Genomic DNA, 24,549 nt, shown 5'->3' with positions numbered 1-24,549 from the left:
AGTGCAACAAGAGCATAGGGAAACACAAATTGTGCTTGGCTTTTTACATCTCCATGGCACATGGTTGTAGGTTTCATGTTTCCATAAAATGATTCACTGCTATTCACAGAATTGTCTGAGTGCTGTAGTTTAGTGTTTCATTATAGATATAAGGTTGTGCTAGTGCCAGAAAGTTTTGATAATAGGACAGGCAATTAATTTTCTTGTAAAAAGGCAACTATAACTCAAGACTATTTCTTCCTCAAATATCCATTTCTGTCTGTTTGGTCTTTGTTTTGCAATTTGTAGATCTTGTCTACTATTAGCTAAGCAGATTACTGGAATAAGACATCAGCATGCTATCCATTTATCTATAAAGCCTTTCAACACGCTATGTAAAATTAAGTTCTCTATTGTGATAACTTAGGAAATGTACATAAAAGGGGAAAAGCAAACCTTATCAGGGTAGTTTACAGAACCTAAGAGTTCTACTGATTTGATGACATAAGCCTTAAAGATGTGATTCAGTAAACTCTTCTGAAGAAGTAAAACTGGTTACATGAAAATCAAGTGTTTTCTGTGTTGTATGAATGAGGAAAGTGGTGGTAAAAATCGGTTCGTCCCAATCCTAAAATGTTTTCTTTCAGCCCTAACTGATCATCCCAGAAATGCCAGATTACCTGTCATATATGTTACGATACGTACAGTCTTTATATTTTACATAGGACCCTGTGCTAGGGGTGCACAGGATTGGCGATGCTCTCTTTTTTTTTTAGTTTTTGTTTATAGTTCTGTAAGTGGCAGCATGTTTTATTTAGTACGTGCCGCTGAGCCATCAGTCTGAAGAGAAAGAAATCTGAGTTTCCTTGTGTGCAGGCAGAGCTAGAACCTGTAGGATTCCTCAGTAAACCATTGCCAATTGAATTAATAGATTTGCTGCTTGCAGTGTTGCTTTCCTCTGTGAGGAACCAGATAAGCTACACACATTGCAATCTCATTGCTCACCAGGTATAATTTCTCTCCCAAATTCCTCTTCTCTCCATAATTCTTACCTCATTTCCATCTTGTTTCCTTAGTAATACACTAGTTTTTGTCTCCTATGCTTGTTCCTTTTTGTCTCATTCTCCTGATCAGCCATTTGCAGACTTCTTCCTTTCAGCAACTGAACTTTCTCCTAGGCCAGCAAGTCCTTAACTCCATTCTAGTTTTTCTCCAGTTCCTTTTTAGCTCTTACTTTTATCTGCTTTTCCATTTCCCTTTTAGCTCTTATTTTTATCTGCAGCCCCAGTAGCATATTTGTCTCAAATGTAATATCCCAGCTAATGCAAGTCTTAAGCCCGCTTGTCTTCATGTTAGTTAAGCAGATCCTCTGTCTCTCATGGAAGGGGACAGTCTTTAAAAAGGCTGTTACTGAAAGAGCAGGAGGTAAGTTTCTGAGTCTCAGGTGAAGTGTCTGTTCTGTAATGGCAAGACAGACTCTCCTAGGGCTTCACTGAGATGAATTCCAGGATAATTAGCCTCTAAAATGAGAAAAATGTGAACAGAGAACATGATGACTGTTAGACTGGAGCATTTATTCACAGTAAAAGCAAGCAAGCACTTTCTGGCAAAGAGTAGGATCCATATATACCTTATGGATGTTATGATGTTTAAACATCAAATAAAGCATGCATAAAAGCTGATTGCATGCAGTAGTTGGCATGGATACTAATACAGTCAGCATGGAGAAACAGGAATTTTCAGAACTCAGCTCATCTTCATTATTGTAAGCATCTTTTAGAATCGGGGGAATCGGTCTCTGCAAGAATGTTAGGGTTATCACCAGGGCAAATCTGGAGTTAGGCTAAAGAACCATTAGGGTTTAAGAGAGAGAATGTAGCAAGGGCAACAGAATCCTGGTTTTGTTGCATTGTGACGGGACTTCCACATAAACTGTTACTGATGAAATGGCCTTGAAACTAAACCTATTTGTTATCCTTGGTAGGCATCTGCATGTTGTCTCGTATGTACTTTTTTTAGGGTGACTTTTCAGTGCATCATAGTCGTATGAAGTAGACAGTCCCTGGTTACTTTGCCAGTATCTTGTGGGAAAGTTGTGTTGAGTGTGTGAAGGGAGACTTCATAAGTTGCAGAAATTAAGAAAAAAATAATATATACAAAAACTCACAATGAAGTTACATCACAGGAAACTGAAATTTCTGCAACAATGGCAGATACAGTAGTACCACTTACAAAATGCTGTATTGCTGGGAAACCAAGAAAGAAGAAAAAGGCACAGTTAGAGTACTTTGTCAGTTTCCAAACTTGAAATGTCTCAGGTTATCTCATACTTGCAGTGTATGCAATTATTAAACTACCAATAATTATGCTTTATTATGTTAACACAATGAATCATTTTACTGTATATTTTAATTATATTTTCATTAGACTTCCTTCAGAACTCTATTTCTGTTTTAGGACTTAGAGCAGAAAAATCCTTAAATAGATCCCTTATTTCAAACTCCTAAGGAAACCAAGGGAATTACATAGGTGATTACATATTGTCTTTTTTTAGGACACTAACTGAAATCCAGTTAATATTTTTAATAAACATAAAAGATATGTTTTAGAAACAGAAATGCTTTGTGGTAAACCTAGGTATTCATAGCCTACTTTCTGCTAGTATTTAGGTCATATGTGTTGTTCACTTGTGTTTAAAATGCAGCTAGAGTTTTTGGCTGACTGTCTGCTATGTGCAGTGCAGTTCAACAGGTCCACAATTAGGGTCAAGTGCATCTGCAGTGGTGAGTGTTCTGCAGTTCATGATTTTGAAAATAGATTTGCATTCAAAATTAGTAACTTTGATCTGAAATGTCAGCCCTGGTCCTGCAGCCAGGATTTGCAATGTTCTTTGATGGAGGGGGACATGGAAAGGTGTGCCTAGAGCTAACAACTGAACAGTTTCTTTTTGGCCCTGATGTTTTAGGGGTCTGCTACCATGTCTTTCTAGAAGGGGACTTCCAACCCCACGAGCAACTGAACAGCCAGTCATTAGGGGAAAACACCACGCTCGCTCCAGGTCGAGTGAGCACTCTAGTATCAGACCCTTATGCTCTGTACATCACCTAGCGCCGGGAGGGTCGGCGCCACCTTCTCCACTTCTGACAAGGTTGCTATTATGTGTACAGCACAGCTTTCGTGTTCTGCCTCCCAGGTGTCAGTGTGGTGGTGATCTTTCCCGAACATACATGGCGCGTTCACTCATTCTGGCACTGTAGATTATCCTCTTTTCATAGTATTTACACTTCTCTCATATCCTTTATGCCACCTATCTTCACCATCCAGATGGTACTTCTTGTTGTTGAATTTAAATAGTTATGCAACGTAAAATAAAACGGCTGTGTTTTGTCCTTCCATTGTTGTGTTTTGTTCTGTATCCATATGAAAATTATCAAAGCTTTTTTCTTAAACACTGTGCAGGAAGTCACATACTGTTCACACAGCTAACTGATCTTACAGGCTAAGAGAAAGTCAGTTGATCTGTGTAGTGTGAAAGCCAACAGTATTTGTAACTTGCACAAATGTGTTACATAAAATTGCAAATAACCTACTTACAATGTTAGTGTAGTAGATAAACTGCTTATTCACTATAGTGAGTGTGGTATTACTGTAACTGGCAAGGGCATTTAAGAGTAAGCTCTCCCTCTCCACGATCTGCTTCTTCTCATCTTTGTTTACTTCCTTAAACTTTTCCCCTAGTTATTAGAGATGGCCCTACTTATTTTGCATACTTACTAGTGTTCCAAAGGTGTTTGATGTGTTACACTCAGATGCTGTATCTATGTATAATAAATCGAGTAGCCAAGGTGTTCTGAAATAGCGCTAGCTAGAATTCAGCTACAGGGATTTAGGATATATACTTAGGTATGAATATTAAAAATCTTGTGCATTTGTTGCACGCACACATACATGCACCTCCCCCAATACCAAGGTTAAAGGTCTTTTTCCTTCTTTGAGTTCAGGGAAAAACAACATGTTATCCCATGGGCATAGATACTTGTTGTCCAGTGCTCTGTGGCCTTGTGCAAGTACTGCATCAGCACAAAGGGAATACAAGATGCCACCTCTCTATTTTATTTTTTGTATTGCCCTAGTACCAGTACAGGAGAGCATATATAAATTGTGAGTCATATGCATAAATGGTTCTTAGAAAACTGCTTTTTGTCCAGTGTTTTTTGGCTAGTACTTTATTTAAAAAATCAAACAACAAAACAAATGAAAATATTTCTCCTGAATTGAAGGTAGTTAGAGAAATTAAACATAAGGTTTTGTGAGTTAACTGGGTATGTAGTCCTGAGTATGGGCATATGGCATACACCAAATGCAAACTTCTTCAAATCCATCGTTGCTATATGCAACTTAATATGTGATTGAAATTCAGAATATACAAATTCTCTTTATTTGGGTTATTTCACTTCTATCTTAATTTTATTTGCAGAATACACCAACAAGGAAGTCCAACACAGTCTCCTCCTGCAGACACATCCTTCGGCAGTCGCAGGGGAAGACAGCTACCACAAGTTCCAGTAAGAAGTGGCAGTATAGAGCAAGGTATCAAATAATGAGCTTATGATAGCTCAAACTCTTTGATTTCTTACCTTTCTTTACTTAAAGTCTACTTTCATAAATACATGTTCGATGCTGTAATTCTACCAATAAAGCAATAGAAGAGAATGAAAGCATATTTGTAGTCTGGGAAATCCAGTAGAGTTTTGACTGGTGGATTTTACACATGGTTTAGTTGCCTTGATTTTCTAGTACCATTTTATGTTTGTCTGCTTTAAAATTTCTATTAGAGCTGTGGAAGTTTCCAACATGTGTCTAATTTGTATTCAGCTAAAGAAATCAGGGGCAAAGATTTTGGCAAGTCTTACTCATTTATTTTGTGTTTTATATCAATTGTTGTGCACAGATTAATAATAAATATCACAAATCTGCTTTTCTTCTGGAGTTCATAGTCCAGTGAGTAAAGAATGAAAATAATTACTATGGGGAACGTGAAAGCACAGGTCATCAGCTCTTCCTTAAGAATAAACTCATCAGGCAGAGTGCTGCTCTTTTCTGAAAATGTCAATGTAGACCTAATGGTTGTGGAAGATGTTTTACCTATTAATATCAAATAAGTATGAGTATTGCTGTTTCCTTTTCTAGCAACATACAGCACGCAAAGTATGAGCTATTGTGGTAAAATGAAATACACAATGGGTAATATTTGCACATTCGGGTTTACTTCTGTGTTTATAAATCCTCTTTTCTCATTGACTACATCAATAACTGAGATCACCATGTACTGCAAGGTTTTCTTCAATGTGGAAATGACAGAAATGCTTCTAATTATGAAATAATTAGAGTGTTTTGTAGAACTGTTGGCAGATCACTTTCTTGAGTAGATAATGTTGCTGGCCATGAGCTTTTCATCATGATAGATTACCATAGGGGGTTTTTTGTATGATGGCTTACATTAACATGTGATCAGCTTTCATGAGTTTTATGGCTTTGGGCTGTGATGACATGCTATACCTTCAGTTAATACCTATAAAAGTGTATTCTCGTTTTATACCTTTATTCTGAAAGATTAATAGACTAATACAAGTGGGTTTTATTAATTTTAAACTTTACATTTGAGTCATCTCATTTTATTTTGTAGTGAACCTAGGACTGTCTAGATTATAAACTAGTTACAAACCACATTTACAGCTTCTATTTCTGCATATTAATAAATTAGGAGCTTTTTAGGGAAATGTAGTAAGTAATGAATTTCAAATTTCTTTCACGTTTCTTCTGCAGTTTCAGAACTTGGTACAATATATAATGATAAAACAGCTTTCAATTTAATTTTAAGTTGGCTTTCCATTGGATATTCATTTATCATCTTTCTGCTATTCTTGATAACTGGTGTGTTGAGAATAAAATACTAGTTTATGTTTTCTTAAACACATTGGAAATGAATGTAAAACTTCCTGTGAAAATGAGTGGTGGTGGTATGTATGCAGAAGAGGAAAGAAGAAAATTAAAGTTGAGGAGAAGGCTAAAGCTACTGTAGGTTTAGAAGGTTGTTGATACTGTGAACACCTGTAAAGTAATGCTGTTTCACTGAACTCTTACCTACACTTGTGGCTGATAGGCTTGCGTCTTATATATAAAATGTACAAGTATGATGTGACATATCATTTAATTTGTTATTATATATCATACTGCATGGAATCGAAGGCTAAAGAGATTTCCTTCTCTACATAGTACTTTGATTTTGTCTGACTGGGTTGTCCTTTTTAAGGGGAAGTTTTCTGGTTTTACCCATGTTTAATACTTTGTTCAATCTGAGAATACATTTGCAGAAAAATACTAAATTGAATAGGTTTTATAAAATATTTTTAAATGGTGGTGTCAGTATCTTCTGAAACAAATATGACAGTGTGAATAAACTTTATAGTACTGTAAGAAATTTAATGCAGCGAAGCTGTAAGTTCATAGTGTTTGCTCTGATTTATAGTATTAAATTTTAATAGCAGTTTCACTTCTTTAATCTCTGCCAAATGAATCAGGGTCAAATGGAGTGACTAGAAGTGATCTGACCCTAATGTAGGATTGAATCCAAAGCATATTGATGTCTGTAAAAGATTTCCATTCACTATACTTGGAACTGAATTATGTCCTTCACGATTTAAATTCACAGTCACCATGGATATAGATGATATTAAAATCTAGTGTGATATACAAATGTTATAGGGATAATTTGAAAATGCACTTTCTTCATATATAAATAAAGCTACTTTTTGGTTGTCAGTATTGACATCCTGTGTTTCAAGGAAATCCTGTATGATAAGATATCATTCTTATAGTAAAGTGCTTCTTTACACTCTGTACAAATTCTGTTGTGTCGGGAGGGTTGAATCCACATCTAAATGTATACATCTATGAATCTATGTCTGTTTTACAAATCACAATGATTGCTGTAAAAAGATTGAATGTCTGTATATCAGGCCTGGGTTGTGGTTTTTTGCTCTTTACACATTCAGGAGGCATAGAAGAATCCAGTCAAGTAATGTTATTACCCGTTAAAGGTGTCATTATGGAACAAATTAGAGTTAATGAAGGAGAAAGGGACTGGTAGTGGTTTTCATTTTGAGAAACAGAATGGTATTTAAAGATCTTAATCTTTAATCTTTAGCTCTCAACTGTAAATTATCATATCCATGTTAATAAGGCTTCTTCTAGGGCTGACATTGCATCTTGGACATTCCATTTGTCATTGTCAAGTTTAGAAGTAAAAAAACAGTTGTGTCCTTGTCTCTACCAGACGATGTTATCTTAGGTATTGCTCTGGTTGGCAGTTTGAGAATCATAAAAGGTCAACTTGTGAGAAAATAAGGTGTTTTTAAAGGGTCCTTATTAATAGACACACTTTATTAATGGGCACGCTTTATTAAAAAAAATATATATATATCGTAGAAGTAATCCTTACAGGGAAGACCAAAGTAGTAGTCCTTATTCCATTATAGAAATTGGGTTAGTACTACTGATCAGGAAGAGAGAAAAAATCTTAAATGTAGAGGAAAAGTCCAGTTTAAGGACTAAAACTTCAAAACAGCATAATCATGCACGCTGGCCAAAAAAAAAAAAAAAAAAAGAGGCAGGGGGCAGGTTCTTGGTGATGATGTCCTAAAGGGGATAGCAGCTTTACTAGTTCTGGAGTGGGGGAGGGAGGTAGTTATTTTCACTTGGAACAGTTCTAACTAAACAAAATTTTTAGCAACTCCAGTACATGCAGACTTTTTAAAGTGGCTATTGTTAAGATTGTAGGCTTCTGTAATTTTAGGCAATGCAATTTTTATTTTAGTTCCGTGATATTCAAGGAAGACATGGCTGTATTTCTTTCCTTTGCAATCCTGTCAGCAGTATTTCCTAGAGTGCAAGACACATGTTGCATCTAAAGGTCTTGAGATGCTTCAATATTGGAAGTTAGTCTGGTATAGGTGTGTCTGTGTGTGCTTTTTGAAATAGTCACAATTTGCTAGTCATTACGCTCACTTATGCTATTCAAGAAGTGTTTCTCATTTCTTTGTTTTAACTAATAATTTTATGAAAGTACCTAATAATATGAAGATGTTTTGTCTCAGTGACTAAAGCAGGGAAATTCTAAGCCATGGTAAGGACAATGGTGTGTTTTCAATATGTCATCCTGTGCTGAACTAGAAAAGATTTACATCAATGGTGGGGTTTTTTCATTTGCAACGTGTTTGAGTGGAACTGTGCAAATCATTAAGAGGTGTGGGGATTCTGCATTGACTTTTTTTCAGCTGTTTCTATAACAACTTTGTTATATAGTTGTGTGGGTTTTAAATTATACTTTTGTATAAAGCATATTTCTGTGATCTTTACTGAGTCCATTGTCTGCCACTGCAAATACGAAACACCACAGGAGTTCTTGGTTGAATAGGATTTGAGAGTGGGTCTCTACACTTTTGTATAATGGTTAATCATTGTACTGATCAAGGAAATGAATGCAGCCTGAAGTTCTGTAGTATTTCTCTATAGTCCTTTTAAGACACAGTAAATATTAGGGATAATATTAGAAAATCTATCAAGTAAATAAGAAAAAACATGTTATGTACTATTGAAATTTATGAACCAGCAAGATAAATGTGCAATGGTTGTTTGTAGCATAGAAATTCTCTTTAAGAAATAATTCATGCAAAACAGGTCTTTCTCCCTTTATTTGCTTCTGTTTGGCTGTTCACAGCATGATTTCTTTTTCGTAGCTTCAACAGTGTGGTTTCATGTTTCAGAAGTCCTATAATGAGAGCAAGGTTCGTGATAATCAGCAGTCTGTTTACATGTAAAGAGCATCTGTAAACATAACTGAAGTAGTGTGGTTGTGTGTTTCCAGTGACATCTGTTTACAGCAATAGGCCTTACGTAGTGACCTTTAGAAAAGCAAAAGTGCGACCAGCAGTAATTATTCCTGTATCTTAGTTCATGTTAGAAAAAGCTGCATAAGCTTTGTACATAGCTTATATGCAGGTGAAGTACGTGTGTGTGTGCTGCTGTTTCGTGAGGGAAGGCTATATTAAAGACTACTGGTACTGAATGGGGATTATTTACGTAAAGTTCACGTGTATAATATATGTACAAGTTTTAAATGGTAGTCACATCATAGAGGAATTAAGTATTTTGATGACCGGTCTTTCCTTTTAACAAAAAAGAATCAGAATTTTGTACACAAAATCAGTACGTTGTGAAATAATACATTGGTGTTGCAAATACCTTTTTATATTTAACCAACTTAAGATCCTAAAAAAATGAACAGCTAGTGAAAACTGTGCTGTGTATATGTACTTGATCTGAAGTGTCATTGCAGTGAGAGTGGCTTGAGTAATGGTGAAAGATCAAACCCTTTCAGTTAAAACCTTTTTTCAGATCCAACAGTGTAAAACTTGAGTGACAGAAGAAAAATAATAAGTCATTTCAATTTTAGATTTTATTCTTTTAGTGTTATTTGTTTTGTCTTCATATTTCTAGTTTTATTTTTAAATTATGAGGTGGTACTGCATATTTTGAGGCAGCTTGTGGAATCTTTATTCACGCTGGAGAGGGTTTTTTTTCTCAGCATTGCTAACTTGCAAATAAGTTGAAGCTTCATAATCTTTTATGTTTCCCTTAAAGACAGACTTTCAATAGTACGGTGATTATTGAGTATTATAGATTTCTGTTAATAGAAAATAAATTTGTAACACTCATTATTGCAGAAAAGGCTTCAGTATCTAAAACAGGGCTAAATGTTTCAGAAGTGAGAGTGATAGTTAAAGCAATTTTCAGATTTTTATGTCATTCATCAATTTGAGTATGACAGTATGCTGGAGCAGAATACTTAAGAGTCCACAATCTGGTTCTCAGTAACTTCATTGTTCCTGTTAATTTTAAAGAAAAAGTCATAGGCTTTATTATTTGTCATGGTTTATCATTTTATTTTTCTACATTACTTTTGCATATGCTGGAGTACTGCCTACTGTACATGCCATTGTCATATGTAACACATTTCTTTATCTAACTTTAAATTTGCTGGTTTCTTTTTCTGTTTCCATCATTCCGTGCATTTAATTCATTGAAGAGCAAGAGACTTTTAACTCTTCCATAAAAGGTAAATATTTATGTATTTTTTTTACAAATGTTTGGCAACTGTTAATACTGGCTTTTCCCTCAATATATTCTGTCAATATGTAGTATTTAGTTAACAGTGTTTAACAGGCAAATAGTTTGTTTCTCAAATATCTGTATGCTATCTGATGCCCCTCTTTAGAAGCTGAAAACAGTTTCTGCTGTGATTTCTAATTTTTCATTCTGAAATGCAGTATACTGTATTTAACAGGAGTAGTCATGGTATTTTACATGGCTCAGAAGGTGCTCAAATTGACTTAAAGTTCACACAAAGACTAAGATTTTACCTAAGCTGCTCTTGAGCTGTGCACATCTGGTTCTATTGATGCAGCCATGGCTCTTGACATCTGTGAAGGATGTTTTGTAGGTCAGGGTTTAGGAATACTTGAAGGTGATGTTGGCCAGAAACTGTCTTTCATATGGAGAGAGATTCTGAAGAAGGAGCTGTGCTTTATTTGCATGACAAGACCTTGACACTCAGAAAGTCACATTGTAGGGCAGGTTTCTAGGGGCACACACAGTGCTCACCTCAGACAAATTCTCCATGTCTGTGCTAATACCATTGAGTCAGTGAGCTCAAACAACAGGTATCTAATGCTGTCCCACAAAGTGAAAAGAATAGTCAGTCATGTCCCTATCAAGGCAATGTTGCAGAGAAGTCCCTCTTTAATTTTTTTTTTTTTTTTTTTTTTTTTTTTGCTGGAAGTAGCAATTATCTTGAAATCAGAATGAAGCTTGGAGAGAAAAAATGAAAAAAAAATCCTTTTTGATGTTAACAGCGAAATACTATGCTGCATAAACATTAATAGCACAGATTAACTTTTCCTGACCTTTAGTCCCGAGTCCTGCAGATCTTGGGAAATGCTGGTCTGAATACAGGCTTTGGAGGGCCAAAGCCAAACTGTGAGTTGAATCAGAATATCTCCTACAACTTCTTTACTTTCTGTAAGGGTAATTCCCACTGACACATTCATCATTGCTTGAGTAAAAATATAGCAGCTATTCTACAAGCTACTAATTCCAACACCCATGACAATACTTACAAGTATGTTTTCATGATAATGTTAAAAAGATGAAAAATAAATAACATTTAACTTGGGTATTAGCAAGTACAGGTTATTTTGCAGGAAGAATGTACTATGAAATATCTTAAGAAAGTGCTAAGAATGGTTGATTTTACAAACTATTTCTGTCATTTTTGCTTTCTTCAGTATTTCTTTTTCTCTCAAACAGAACAACACAAGTCAATCATGCCCATTTGTGATTTATGCCTCTTTCGAGTTCAGAAACTTTGCCCTGTAATTCGGACTGCAGTGAATGTTTCTTTGTTTAAAACAGTTGACTTCATGCAGACAAAATAGGCCCTGCCTGTAACAGGTTTGTTTCCACGAGATTTGGATGGATCTGGTCCAAGATTTGGGAGTGTGTAGAAGGTGGTGGGATCTTTATGCACACAGATTCCTCTGGCTTGAGGGAGCTTAATGTAGATACAGCCTGGAGGCAGAAAAGAGCTGGGCAAAAGAAGAGGAGTGGGAAGAAGTGGAGTGCTGGCAGTTGTGGGGGACCGTGAGCTGATTTACAGTAGTAGCCCACTATCACCTCTGACTTTCCCCAGTGCAGAATTGGAGATAAAACATATAGCCAGTAGGTGAATGGGAGATGGAGATGGCAGGGTTACAGATTATTATGTGGCAAGAGACATAGGTGTGAAGGAAAGCATGTAATACAGATGTGAACAATACTGACCAGATAAATTACAACAAAAATAATCGAGCATCTGTTCCACTTAATCAGTGGAAGGGTTGCAATAAAGTCTTCAGCAGGTTACAAAAATGCTGACTTGGATTGCTGCCAAAACCAGTGATTTACATTCTTCAGATTTTAAGAAGTATATGTTTGCTTTCTTACTGTTTTAAATAGAAGCTTCAGTTCGGATCATCTTTGACAGTCTTTGATGAAGAACTGAGTGTTGTTGCGTCAACCACTTAAGATTTTTATATTGGCTTATCTTCCTTCTGGATTGAGTTATTAAACTCAAGATGGCCACCACACCTCTGTGTGTACTGGGATATCCAAACTCATTTCCCAGCTTGGCAGTCTGAGTATGGGCTTTGGTCATGCCTCCGTTCTGATTTGGGAGGTGGCCCAGAGCAGTGTCAGCTCCCGTGGGAAGGAAACCCATGCACACAAGCTTAAAGGAGCCACAGCTAGTCAGGTACAGGGACCAGGGCTGCAGAGTATGCTTCAGAGCCCATCTCCCTCACTATCTGCACACTGCTGATAAGGTTTTTTTGAAGTTGTATACGTAGGGAGGTGGTGACAAGTTCTTTATCTTAGCTACAAATTGATTTTTCAGTGTTACTAACCTTATATTTCAAAATATTCATCTGATCATGATTTCAAGATTTTGCGTGTTTTCTAAATTTCGTGGTAGAGTTTGCTGTGGATTTTTGAAGTAATGTAATCTACCACAGGGATATTTTTGTATGCATATTGCAAAACTAATCCTGAAGCCTGAGCAGAAATAACCTCATGACTCTGTTATTATTTCTGAAACGCTTCATCCTGGTACAACACCAGAGTTCTCTCTGCTATGCTGCACAGCCAGCTCTCCAGTGAATGCTCCGCTCCTTCTTTGCTTCCATTGCCCACTGCACTGGGGGATTCTCCCACCCAAATCTCACCACGGCTTTATTTCTCTGCTTTTGTTTTGGACATAGGTTCTGCCTAGTTTCTTCTTCAGCTTCCACTTCTCACTTCCTCAAACCAGACGCTGATCTTTCCCCCACAATCCCCACCCATAGATCACCTAAGTAGCACAGGTAGATGAAGCTTCTGGCTGTTGCTGTGTAGAAAGGCTGTGTACATGCCTCTAGACTGCATTATAGCTGTAGCTGTTGATCATTGTTCAACTTTTCTTCTTAATGTGAAGTCTGAGAGTGAAGAACAGGTCAGATCTGTCAGCTTCTGGGATAAGTGCGGATCCCTGTTGCCCTGCCAGAACCTGGGTTTTGTGCCTTAGAAACACTTAGTATAAGATAGTTTTTATGAGCTAGATTTTCATTTCAACTTACTTTTCAATAGGTTCCTTGTGTAAGCGAGTATTTCTATCTGTTTAGACTTCTAGACCTTTTCCTTTAAAGTTTGCATCGTAAAGGATGTGTGATATCTGCTGTTAAGGGTTACAGCTATCTGAAATCTTGATCACAATTTCTTCTTCTTACATAGCTTAATCCAACGTTTATTAGTGCAAGTAAGATCTGGAGGATTTCCAAATTGTAGTTTACATACACCTCTTTTCTGTCTTGACTATCTTGACCAGAAACATGAAGTGCCTCCAGAGTAAAGTCTGTGTTTGTTGCAGAGTTCACTATTATAGAGAATGGTATCGCCAGTGCCAAGACATTCATGGGTTTTCCATAGTCTAGGAGAAAACAGTATGGTTATCAGTTTTAATCACAGACCAGGTAATGTCACCAGTAATTCTGGCATTAAGCCCATAGTTGGGTTTGTGCAAGAATGTCCTTTTAGAAAGGTATTTTCACTTAATGACTGCAAGTGATGGAATTTTTTTCCTGTTCTTAACCACCTGGCTTCTTAAACATATGTCTTATTACTTAGCTAGCATTACCTAACTTCATAGCTACTGGGCATTGTTGTACCTGTATCTGCTAAATTGAAGATTGTTAGACTTCTATTGTTGGAAGTCTTCCTGTATGTAAATAATTATGGACCACAATCAAGCCACATATTTCCATTCTTTTTAATACTTTCCTAAATGTGTTTCTGCAAGACCACGTCCTGGACTTCATATAATTCTCATTACTTCCCTTTGAATCTTTTTCACTATCAGTATTCTTGAAATGATAACGTTCCTAAAATATCAATCCATAGACCTCAGATAAAATGAGTATCTTCCAGTTTCCATCTTTATTTTTGATGTCCTGATACTCTCTATCTTAGTATGTCATTTGAGAATTCGTTGTTCTTTTTGTAAACATAAAGACTTATTTTCATTTACCTTGCCAAAATTTCCCTTCTCCTTTCTTGCCTTATCATTTGCTGGACAGCAACAAGTCTTCACTTCAGAGATAGTGATATTTTGCTGGAGATACATGTGTAGCATGTACAACAGTTCAGTTGTGGGGGTAAGGTGGTTTTCCTTGGAATTTGGTAACGGTCACACCACAGCACAGGAGGTAGTTTCAATGCTAAAACAATTTTAATCCCTTTTTTCAAATGAATGGGGTTTTTTTAGGTGTATATTGACAGAATTCACAGCTTTCCATAGTCTACAGAATGTAGGGTGTCTTTGGTGATTGTTGTAATGTGAAATGGGTGGATACCTAAACAGTTAATCTCAGAAATTAAAAACCAGAGCTAGAAAGGCAGCTATAACATTTATGCTGTTCCTTGCTAGTTCAGTGTTGCTGCCTGCGGTACAATCCTTATTCCAATGAGCCCATATATGTTTCATATATTATGCTGTCAGCTTAATAGATAGGTGTTTATAGCATCATGCTATTTAAGAAATTTTGCAAATAATTTAGAGTTTAGTGTCCCATTCCAACCTTAAATAGGGGACTTAAAACCTTAAAATTACTTCAGTTCCTTTTGCACTGGTCACTACTGTTGGTGCAACTGTTGCAGCTCTCGCTGATTTTCATGGGATTGATCTGTTGTTCATACCAATGCAGGCTGAATTTATTTTAAGTCACTTTTTATGCATTGTTAGATTCACATTCTGTGGATAACAGAAATATACCTGTGATACATTCTGTCTATCTACTAAAGTACTTAAAACAAACAAACCCCACGACTTTATCTGCCCTACTATATTTGATGTGTTAGAATAGTATATTGCTTATGGTTCTGTTGTTTTGTACATAATTGAAAAGGTAGCATATATTCTGAACAGTTAGTATTCTAGCCAGGTCTAACTTATCTATCAGTTAAACAGCAGATAGGGGTTGAAATGTGTCCATACTAGTTTTCTGAGCATAGAAATAAAGATGAGGGCTGTCAAGTAGTTAACGCCATCAAGTGTAATGCTATAAAACTTATCATAGTGCTGACTTATTAAAAGTTATATGGCTAGTACATATATTTTTAGTAAACAGATGTCTTAGAAAAATTAAGAAATTGCCTTCTCCTTTAAGAAAACCCAACTGTTAGCCTATCCTAATTTTCTTTGAGAGTAGATTGCAGGCTGAAAATGAGATCTGTAGCTATTTTCATTGTTTATTCCTTGCCTCCTTTAAGTAGCATTTTATGGACTTGCATATATTATATATAGTTGAAGGACAGCACGTATTTTATAGGCTTTCAATAAAAAAACCCCACACTTTCCTTATGACGGAAACATGTACGAAGAACTTCCTTTAATGTTAATCAAAACTTCTTTTATCACAAGAAATATAAGCAAGTTCTAGAATTTTTTATAAGTAAAAAGCCGGCTCTTCCATTATGTGCATATTTTAGTTGTTCTTTTAATAGTACCTCTGCAGATCACCTCTGCAGATTGGCAATCCAGATTTTTAGTTGTACTTCCAGCATGCAGCATATTTAGAATCCTGTAAGGTCTGTTACGAATTACAGTACAGGGTGCACAGTCTTCACAGGGATGTTTCTTGAATAACATGGGAGGAAGAGACCCCAGGGGAGCTGATGAACCTGCTATGGGATGGAAGATGGTCTTAATTTTTTAGACCATGTCTTCTTTCTTTGAATCTCATTAACAGTGGAAGCCAGATGGGACTTAGCAGTGAGTTGAGTAATAAACTAAGTAACAGCTCAGGGAACTTTGATGGAATACCATTCAGAACTACATTAAGCAGTTAATTCTTGGTGGCTTAGTGTGGTGGGTTGACCCAACCCAGCAATTAAGCACCCACCAGCAGCTTTCTCACTCCACTCTCCACAGCGGGATGGGAGAGAGAACTGGAAGAGCAGTAGTGAGTAAAAACTTACGGGTCAAGATGAAGACAGTTTAATAAGTGAAGTGAAAAAATGAAGAAAAATGATGAAACCATAAACCCCACCACCAAGTGATGCGAAGGCACTCACTCACCACCTCCCACCAGCAGACCAGTGCCCAGCCAGTCTCTGAGCAACAGCTACATTGGAAACACTACCCCCAGTTTTATTGACAAGGATGATGCTATATGGCATGGACTGTGCCTTTGGTCAGTTAGAGTCATCTGTCCCAGCTGTTTCCCCTCCCAGTCTGCAGCCTGCTCGCTGGAGAAGGCAGGCAGGCAGGCAGCATGAGAAACAGGGAAGGCCTTGGTGCTGTCAAAGTACTGCTCAACAATTGCTAAAACATCAGTGTCTTATCAACGCTATTCTAGTCACAAATCTAAAACTCAGCACCGTACAGGCTGCTGTGAAGAAAACTACCTCCATCCCAGCCAGACCCAGTACACTGGGATTACAGGAGTCAGGCAAGTTTATAAATATTTTAATGGAATTGAAGTATAACATTTTGATTCCATTCATATGTCTGTCTTTTCTCTCCTGCATGGCCTGATTGGTTTTGTACATCGTGGTTGTACAACATGGTTTAGGAGTAATAAAAGCTTTAGCTCTAAACTTTCACCCCTTATCTAAGCAGTCTGCTCAATGAGTTCTTTTCTTTCAGTTGCTTCTCATACTGATTGATCTCACATCTGAATCAGCAGCTCTTGAAGAGATGAGAGTTATAGCTCTTTGAAGCGTGACTTCTGACACCAGAGAGTAACATGTTGACACAACTGGTATTGATGGTAGTTGTACCACTAATTTGAGACATGTATGGGAAATCTCCATATTTTGAATTCCAGGGCCACTGTAGAATTTAAAGGTTTTAGGATTACAGTGCTTCAATCTGTAAGTTACTGTGTAGGCCTACCTCTCAAGAGCTCCAGGAAAAGCAGTGTGTAAATGCTGATGTCCTAAAGTAAAGTAGATCCATATTTTTCTAAGAGGCACGTTAAGTTCTTGAAGTATTGTTTATGTCAAATTTTCGTTACCTGTGGTAACCAGCTGTGTTCCAAGAAAAGTAATGTGATCGTATGGTGGTGTTACCTATGGTTGTTACAGCTTCTGCTAATGTGCTTTTGCTCCTGTGTTAGATTTTTTTTTTTTGTTTCTTGTGATTAACGTGTAAAGAGTATACCAGGCTACTTATTAGGCAGATGAAATTTTCCATCACAGAATTGAACTAGAATACATCTGCTCAGATGTGCATGGTCAACAAAGCTGGAAAGGACACAGATTTTCTAGAGCAGACTTACATTTCACACAGTTGCTTGCTTCAAAATACATTAACAGCTAATTGGTGCTAAACTACATCCTACTCCATGCACAAACCCAAATTTCTCCATTAGAGAATTTAGATTTACTTCACAGTCCTCATTAATTGTTCTGGTTAAGGACTTAAACATAACAAAAATCAAGAATTAAAGAGTTAAGGTTGAATTTTTGCTCAACCTTGACTGCAGTAATTTTCATGTATAGTCACCAAAATGGCATCTTATTACATAATAGAATATTCTTTCTCAGGTATTGTAAGTAATACAGAGTAATATTATATCGTTTAAGTTATTTAGTATAACGTACACTTGACAGGGTAAAGCACCTAAAAGTCACACAGTGAAAGGGTTATTAATCAGAGTAATCTGTGCACCATACCCACATAGGGCTAAATTTTTAAAGGGGTCTCAATTTGACTCTGATTTTATATCCTCAGCCTACTTCATGCATGTATGATAGGATTAAGATATCTGAGGTTTTTACTTCAGTCACTATTTGATATATCTTAATCCTTTCATATCTGTCCTTAAAATAAGAGGCCATCTTTAAAAATTTCACCTAAAGTGCTCAATTTTGCCTTCAGATACCTCCATGCAACTTCCATTGAAGTAATTGGAGCTGTGCCTGCATATCTGATGGTGGAACTGGACTCATTGCAATTAAGGTACACATTTACCGACATAATTAGTCATCTGGAATAATTGCTGGCCCAGTGTGACATTCTGCATGTGCAGAATTTCTTAGATTGGACCCTCTGCGTATGAGAGATTGAAGATTACAATAACTTTATTTTGTGCCTTAAATTTGTAGCTGTAGCAGAATTTTAATGTAATTTGCTGTATTTAATTTTTCTTTTTTAAAATAAGAAATGTGGAAGGAGGACATGAAAACAACATATTTTTCACAGTGATGTCTTTGTATATTTTTTCATACTCAACCAGCTTACAGACATTCCATCATTTCCACAAGCACTTTACGGGTGGTATGTGCGTGCACAATGGTGATTTGTGCAGTAACACACAGTTTAAAATATCAAACCTTGAGTGTACTACTTTTGTTTTATTTTTTTGCATCTTTGTGCTTGCAAAGCACAGACAAAAAATAGATGTGTAAAGAATCCCACAGTTAACTAACACAAAACCAACATATGAGAACTTCAGTATCCTTTAACTCACAATACAGATCTTTAAAAAACATGATAGAGCACTTATTTTCCACTAATTTAAAATAATCTGCGTTTTGTGATTGAAAATTGATTCCATGCAGCTTTTAAATTGGTGTGTGTCTCCTGTCACTGATCTGGGGAGGGGCTCTTTAGAAAAATTTTTACTTTTAAAACTAATTGTTACAGAAAGAGTCTTAAAAATCCATGGTTGACCCAAAAGCAGATGATTTTGTGGAGGATTTCCCAAATAAAATGACAGTCTTGTATTTGTGACCACACAAAGAGTTCCAACTAAAAGAAATTTTCTGGGATGTTATAAGTTGTTAAAACACAATGAACATAGTGAGTACTCCTGTGATTTAGAATAGTTACTAATAAATATTTGGGTATAGTTCTAGAAGCATTAAAAAGTGCCAGTTTTCAAGGTATTGATTTTATTGGTATTCCTTTGCATTTATAGTGTTACCAAGTTTAAGAATAGTAAAATACATAATTCCCTCTGAAAATTATCCACTACACAAAGGTTAACTTATTGTAAAGAAGCCTTATTCCAGAGGCTTTCACACTGCTCTTTCTGCTAGTACGAGGTCATCTTCCTGTGGCAAGCACAGCCAATATTAACTGTCATAAGTTGTTCAAATTGAAGAAGATGCTCTTTATAGCACCAAAGCTTCTTGAAGGTTTAAGATCAGATGCAATATTTTAAACAAAGCACAACAATTAATTTGTTTGAAACAGAAGTGAATATTAGAGAGCAAAGTAGTGCATTTAAAGGACTCTTTGTAAAAATAAAAAAAAATACTAGAATATTACTGGAGTTTTTACTGTGACTGGTTGAACGGATAAATTATCCTCTCAAATAATCTTTATCTATGGTAAGAAGTTATGTTCAAGATAGCAGTAGCAATTAATTACTTTAGAAATAAATTTTAATACCTGTTTAATGCTTTAATTCTTAGAATGCTACTGTACTATTTTCTACATTTAAGTGAATACATGGTTAGATGATCATGGATTTATGTCCCCTGTATCCAGAATACCTAGGAGGTTTATAATTCAGCCTATCATCTAAATTCTTTCACTCTTTTCATATCTGTTGCACCAGCTTGATAATGTATAGGAAATTGGGATGACTGCCCATTTTCAGGTAAAGACTCTCGCAGTGGAAATGGCTGATTTCTTGACATTAGTGTTCCTTTGTTCTGTGTTTACACCTTGCTTGTTCTACATGTTTGTACATTGTTTTGCTGAGAAGCAAATAAGCTAAAATTGTTGCTAAACCATTTGTTTTTCAAAAAAAGTTTTCACTATTTTTAATTGATTTTCATTGTGTGTTTTTGCAGCAAGCTTAGTAGTGGAGGAGCGAACGAGACAGATGAAAATGAAAGTGCACCGTTATAATCAGACATCAGGGTCTGGTTCTAGTCAAGAACATGAGCGTGATCAATATACCAAGGTAAAGTCAGTAGTATGGAAATGATACTTTGGCTTGAAAATTGAAGACATAAACCTGTTTGTTTAAAATAGTATATATAACCCTCAAGAACACTATGTTGTAAAGTCCAACAGAAATGTCTTCAATACCTTTAACATTGATTTTATCCCTATCTGATGTGCATTGGACTTAGTCATTGATGTCATCTAAAATGAATCTGCAAAAAACATAATGCTTCAGCACTAGTTCAGGAAAGAAAGATCCTTCGACAGCTGTTAAACAAAGCTGTGTCACCTCTAGCTTAGTAAGTCCCTGGCCTGCAAACCCCTGGAAGCTGGAAAAGTGGGCCATGGAAGTACCATGGTTTGTTGGCCTGACGCTTTGGTTCTTCTCTTGCTGTTGTCTGATGTGTAGAGAGCTGGACAGAATTAGATCCAATCACATGCTGCTGTTCTCATATGTGTGTAATTTTTTTGCATCCCAATAATGTCACATATAAAGTATTTCCTTTCTTGAAATACATAATTACTTTGATATCCTTTCCTAATAAAACTGTAAAGATTTTCTCTGATAATTAAATGTACCTGAAATTACATAGCTGAAATTATATAGAGGGACTTTTTTTTTTTTTTTTAACTTGATAATGCTAAAATGATATCCCACAACCTTGTAAGTTTAAAACTGTACAGGCTTCTGAGTAATGTGCTGAAAACATCTCACACATCTGCACTGCCACCTACAAATCCAGTTGTAAGGGGCTGGAGCTGAACTTCCTGCTAAAGACATTTTGCCTTGTGACACGTAACCAAGAGGGAACATTTGTAGAAGTCAGGAGAGGAATAGATGGTTAGATTCTGTGTTTCCTTTTAGAAATACAGCACTGTTTCAGTGTAGGCAAAGTAAAGGGAAGAGACAAAACCAGCAGTAATTCAGTTGTGGGGGAAGCATTCCTGCAATTCTATTCTGGTGTCTTTGAGAGTTATGCGCTTTCAGTGAATGAACATGGGACAGCAGTATGAATGTAAAAGTCCACTGTAAAAATTCAAAGACAAGCATAGCTATTGTGTGCATTAAAAATAATGTCTCAGAATAACAGTAGTTGGAAGAAAATCACAGCTTTTATTAATTTACACTTCCATGCTTCAAGAGCCACATTTCAAAGACGCTTGTATTTTTATTTCTGTGTTTAAGAGAGATTTTCCATTTGTGAACTGGTGCCGTACAGAAAACAACTAACATTGTCAAGCACCCAACACTGCGGACATCAGAACACTCCTGGCATTTTCTGCCATAGCACAGGCACCAGACTTTCTGTCCCTGCCCATCCAGAGTCACTTCCCTGTGTTTTGCAGAATTGATGCATGCTCCTGGAGGCACAGGTTAAAATAATGGATAAGTGAAGTAACTCAGCAGAAACAAACCCACAAATTTACTTTGGAATGGGTAAATAGGCAGTTAGGCATCTAACTTGTAACATCTAACATATTTGAAAGATTTTTTCAAGACCTTCTTATGGTTAAATGTGGAGACAACTTTGATAATGATGTTTCTGTTTTGAGACCACCTCACTGTGAACATAGAACTTAAATGAACAGCTCTCAAAGGAGAGAGAAATAGGAGAAACAAGGCTTTAGGTCCTCAATTGCCAAATTGTGGGACATCAGTGCTATTATAAAAACCCAACAACTGGGATTGAAATTTCCAGTGAGATCATCCGTCAGAAGCCAGAAAGTGTATAAATAGAACAGCTCATTGGATATTGGGTTTGCCATTACCATCACAAGTCAACTCAGGACAAGGGGGTGAGATGCAGTGTGTCTCTGTGGTACTTCCCAACCAGTTAACATGTTAAAAAAAAAAAAAAAAAAGAGAAAACAGGTTTGATAAAGTTTGCAGGGGAGAAGGGTAATGTGCGATCTGAGGACTTTGGCCAGGATGACCAAGTGTATACCTTTGCTCATATTTAAAGGACAGTTTTCTGATTTGGATTAATTGTGCTAACAGATCGATTCAGATTTTTGTATTTTTTTCATTATGAAGCATTTTAAAATTCTGACTCTCTTTAATATTAATCATAAGCATTATTTTTGCTCCTCAATATTTTTTTCGTGGGTTAATGTAGAGCCAATGTATGGTTAAATAGTAGTTGGAAAACACCAACCTGCAATGTTACGAATTTCTCTTACCCTTTAGTACCTAGGGTTTTCTAGTATTGTCTTTAGTTTTTAAGTATATGTGGAAATGAAATTAGAATTTTAATCACAGCTTAATGAGTACTAAATGGAGAGAACTCTGTTGAAAATTGTTTTATTCAGAATATTTTTTAGAAGTATGACCACAATTTTGAGGAAGCAAATTTTCTGTCCACTGTTACAAGAAAAATACTTTTGGAGTACCCAGTGTTCTGACAGGCATGTACTCCTTTCCACAGTAAGGAGAATGAATTAGTTTTCCTGGACTTCAAATCCCCAAAGCTTTAACTTTCCAACTATTTTCTACATGAAAATGATATAGCCTTAGGTAGGATGGTCCAATTTTTCAGTGCTCAGAACAAATTTTATTAGCACATTCTAGTGCACTAAATTCATCAACGTAGCTATTTTGCTTCATATCACTATGGTGATAGTAAACGCTTTTAAAATGTTAGTAAAGCAAACCTTATGCTACTGTGTTTTCTCACTCTCATAAGATGCTGAAAGAGTTGAGAAAATAAACCAGACAGATGAAGACTTAGACAGCTCTAATGAAAATGTAGTAAGTCTTATCAGGTGGTGCAGTAAAGCTGATGGCTAAAACCATCAAGGACTTAAGATATATCTAATTTTTGGTGCTAAAATATGTGAAAATTCTTTGAAAGCTGCAGGAGCAAAACTTATTTTAAATAAGAATGAAAAAATGTTCACGTCTAATAGACATTTTGGAATAGTGAGAAAGAAATATTAAATGGCTATTAAAGAAATAGCAGTTGAAATCAGAGTTTGTCCCTCCTCAACAGAATTAATTCTTTCTTTGCCAAGTAGCAGTGTTTGCCCACTGCTTCAGAAAATAAGTATTTATATTTATTAGAGAAATTATGCTGTGCTGCACATTGAGAAAATATTCCCTTCTGCTTTTCAGAGCAATCAGCTCACATGGATTTGATTCTTCCACTACTTTAACATTTGCAAATGTGCTTGGTTTATTACACATAAAATTCTCTAAACCTTTCAAAAATTTCCCTTCAGTATGGACTGGATCTCCTTTGCAATAATTATGTGTATGCAAAATTAATTCCTTAAATATAAATATGTTTTCTCTTGTTTTGAAATGAGCCCTTTTTTGAGAGAGGTATTCTAACATGGCCTTGGCAATTTCCAGTCCATTTCTGGTGCATTTCTTCTGTTTTTGTAGTTTCTTTCATTCAGTAAGTCTCAGTAAGCAAGCACTAGTTTTTCAAGCTTGCACCATGCAAGTTAGTGTGTTAACATTTTTAAACAGCTGTGTTTTAAACATCCATTAATGGATTTTGAATAGGTAACCATCTGCACTACAACATTTATATAGGTCTTGATGGCTGTTCCACTCTAATTGTTTTGAGACCTTCACAGCGCTCACATCATTATTTTGTTCAGTTCCAGTGGAAGGACTCCATAGTTTATGTGAAACAGTTGAATTCTAAAAAACTAAATGAGGAAAAAAAAAAAAAAAAGACCCCAAACAAACAAAAAAAACACCCAAACAACTAAACCCTCTGTGGATTTGGCAAAAAGGTTTAAAGAATAGCTTTAAACATCTGTCTGCCTTCTTTCTTCAGCATTGGTAAAGCTATAGTGGCTAGTATGCACGTATTTGTGCTGTTTCAGTGTTTAAGAGAATCAAAACACTTTGGTAGCATAATTCTGGGTTTGCATAGATATAAATGACAGTATATCATAATTAGGCTTTTAATTCAAAATACAGTAGTTTTTTATTCCAGATGCCATACACAGAACACAAACACCATGCTGCAGCTGTTCCAGCTTCCCAGAGAATGTGCAACACATTTTTTTATGGAAGGACTGTTTGTTCATGACCGTTACAGATCAGAGCACTGTAGTACATACTTAAAAGGACATCACACTATATTTAGGTACACTACTGACTCAGTTAAGGCTGTATGTGATTGGAAAGCATTTAGCTTAAAAGTGTAATCATGGCATTAGTTCAGTGGCACTCTATAGATTTAATTTGATAATTAATGTCTGTAAGGAAGGGCTGGATGGGAGGTTTGGGAAGATAGGAGGCTTATTATGTTAAGTTTTATGAGATGCTGGGTAAGGCATGACTACGTATAGAAAATGCTCTTGGACATCTATGTGATGATCCCCCTTCATCCACCTTCAAGATCATAGTGATACAAAAGTCACTCTAGTACTGGTAGGTTTTCACAAAATTCTATTAGATTCATTTATTTGACTTACAGACTTCACTGCAGATTTCCCATGGTTTGACTTGCTCATTTTAC

At 36.2% G+C, this 24,549-nt stretch overlaps 1 protein-coding gene across 50 annotated transcripts in view; it reads left to right on the top strand.

Annotated features, from left to right (window-relative positions):
• Positions 1 to 24,549, top strand: part of RIMS1 (regulating synaptic membrane exocytosis 1) — a 345,465-nt gene that overhangs the window by 234,817 nt on the left and 86,099 nt on the right. For 21 of the 50 annotated variants that reach the window (XM_080388732.1, XM_080388757.1, XM_080388725.1 and 18 more), the window contains 4 exons: positions 2,945 to 3,127; positions 4,457 to 4,569; positions 10,127 to 10,156; positions 19,975 to 20,087. In XM_080388732.1, coding sequence (XP_080244858.1) covers positions 2,945 to 3,127; positions 4,457 to 4,569; positions 10,127 to 10,156; positions 19,975 to 20,087 — 439 coding nt within the window. Of the gene's footprint in view, positions 1 to 2,944; positions 3,128 to 4,456; positions 4,570 to 10,126; positions 10,157 to 11,406; positions 11,551 to 18,049; positions 18,131 to 19,974; positions 20,088 to 24,549 lie in introns of all 50 variants that reach the window. The other 29 variants (XM_080388722.1, XM_080388755.1, XM_080388731.1 and 26 more) reach the window with 6 other exon arrangements.

Source organism: Falco punctatus, assembly GCF_963210335.1.
Source record: "Falco punctatus genome assembly, chromosome: 5".
NCBI lineage: Eukaryota > Metazoa > Chordata > Aves > Falconiformes > Falconidae > Falco > Falco punctatus.
Note: the sequence above shows the minus strand (reverse complement) of the source record. Positions and strands in the feature narration are given on the sequence as shown.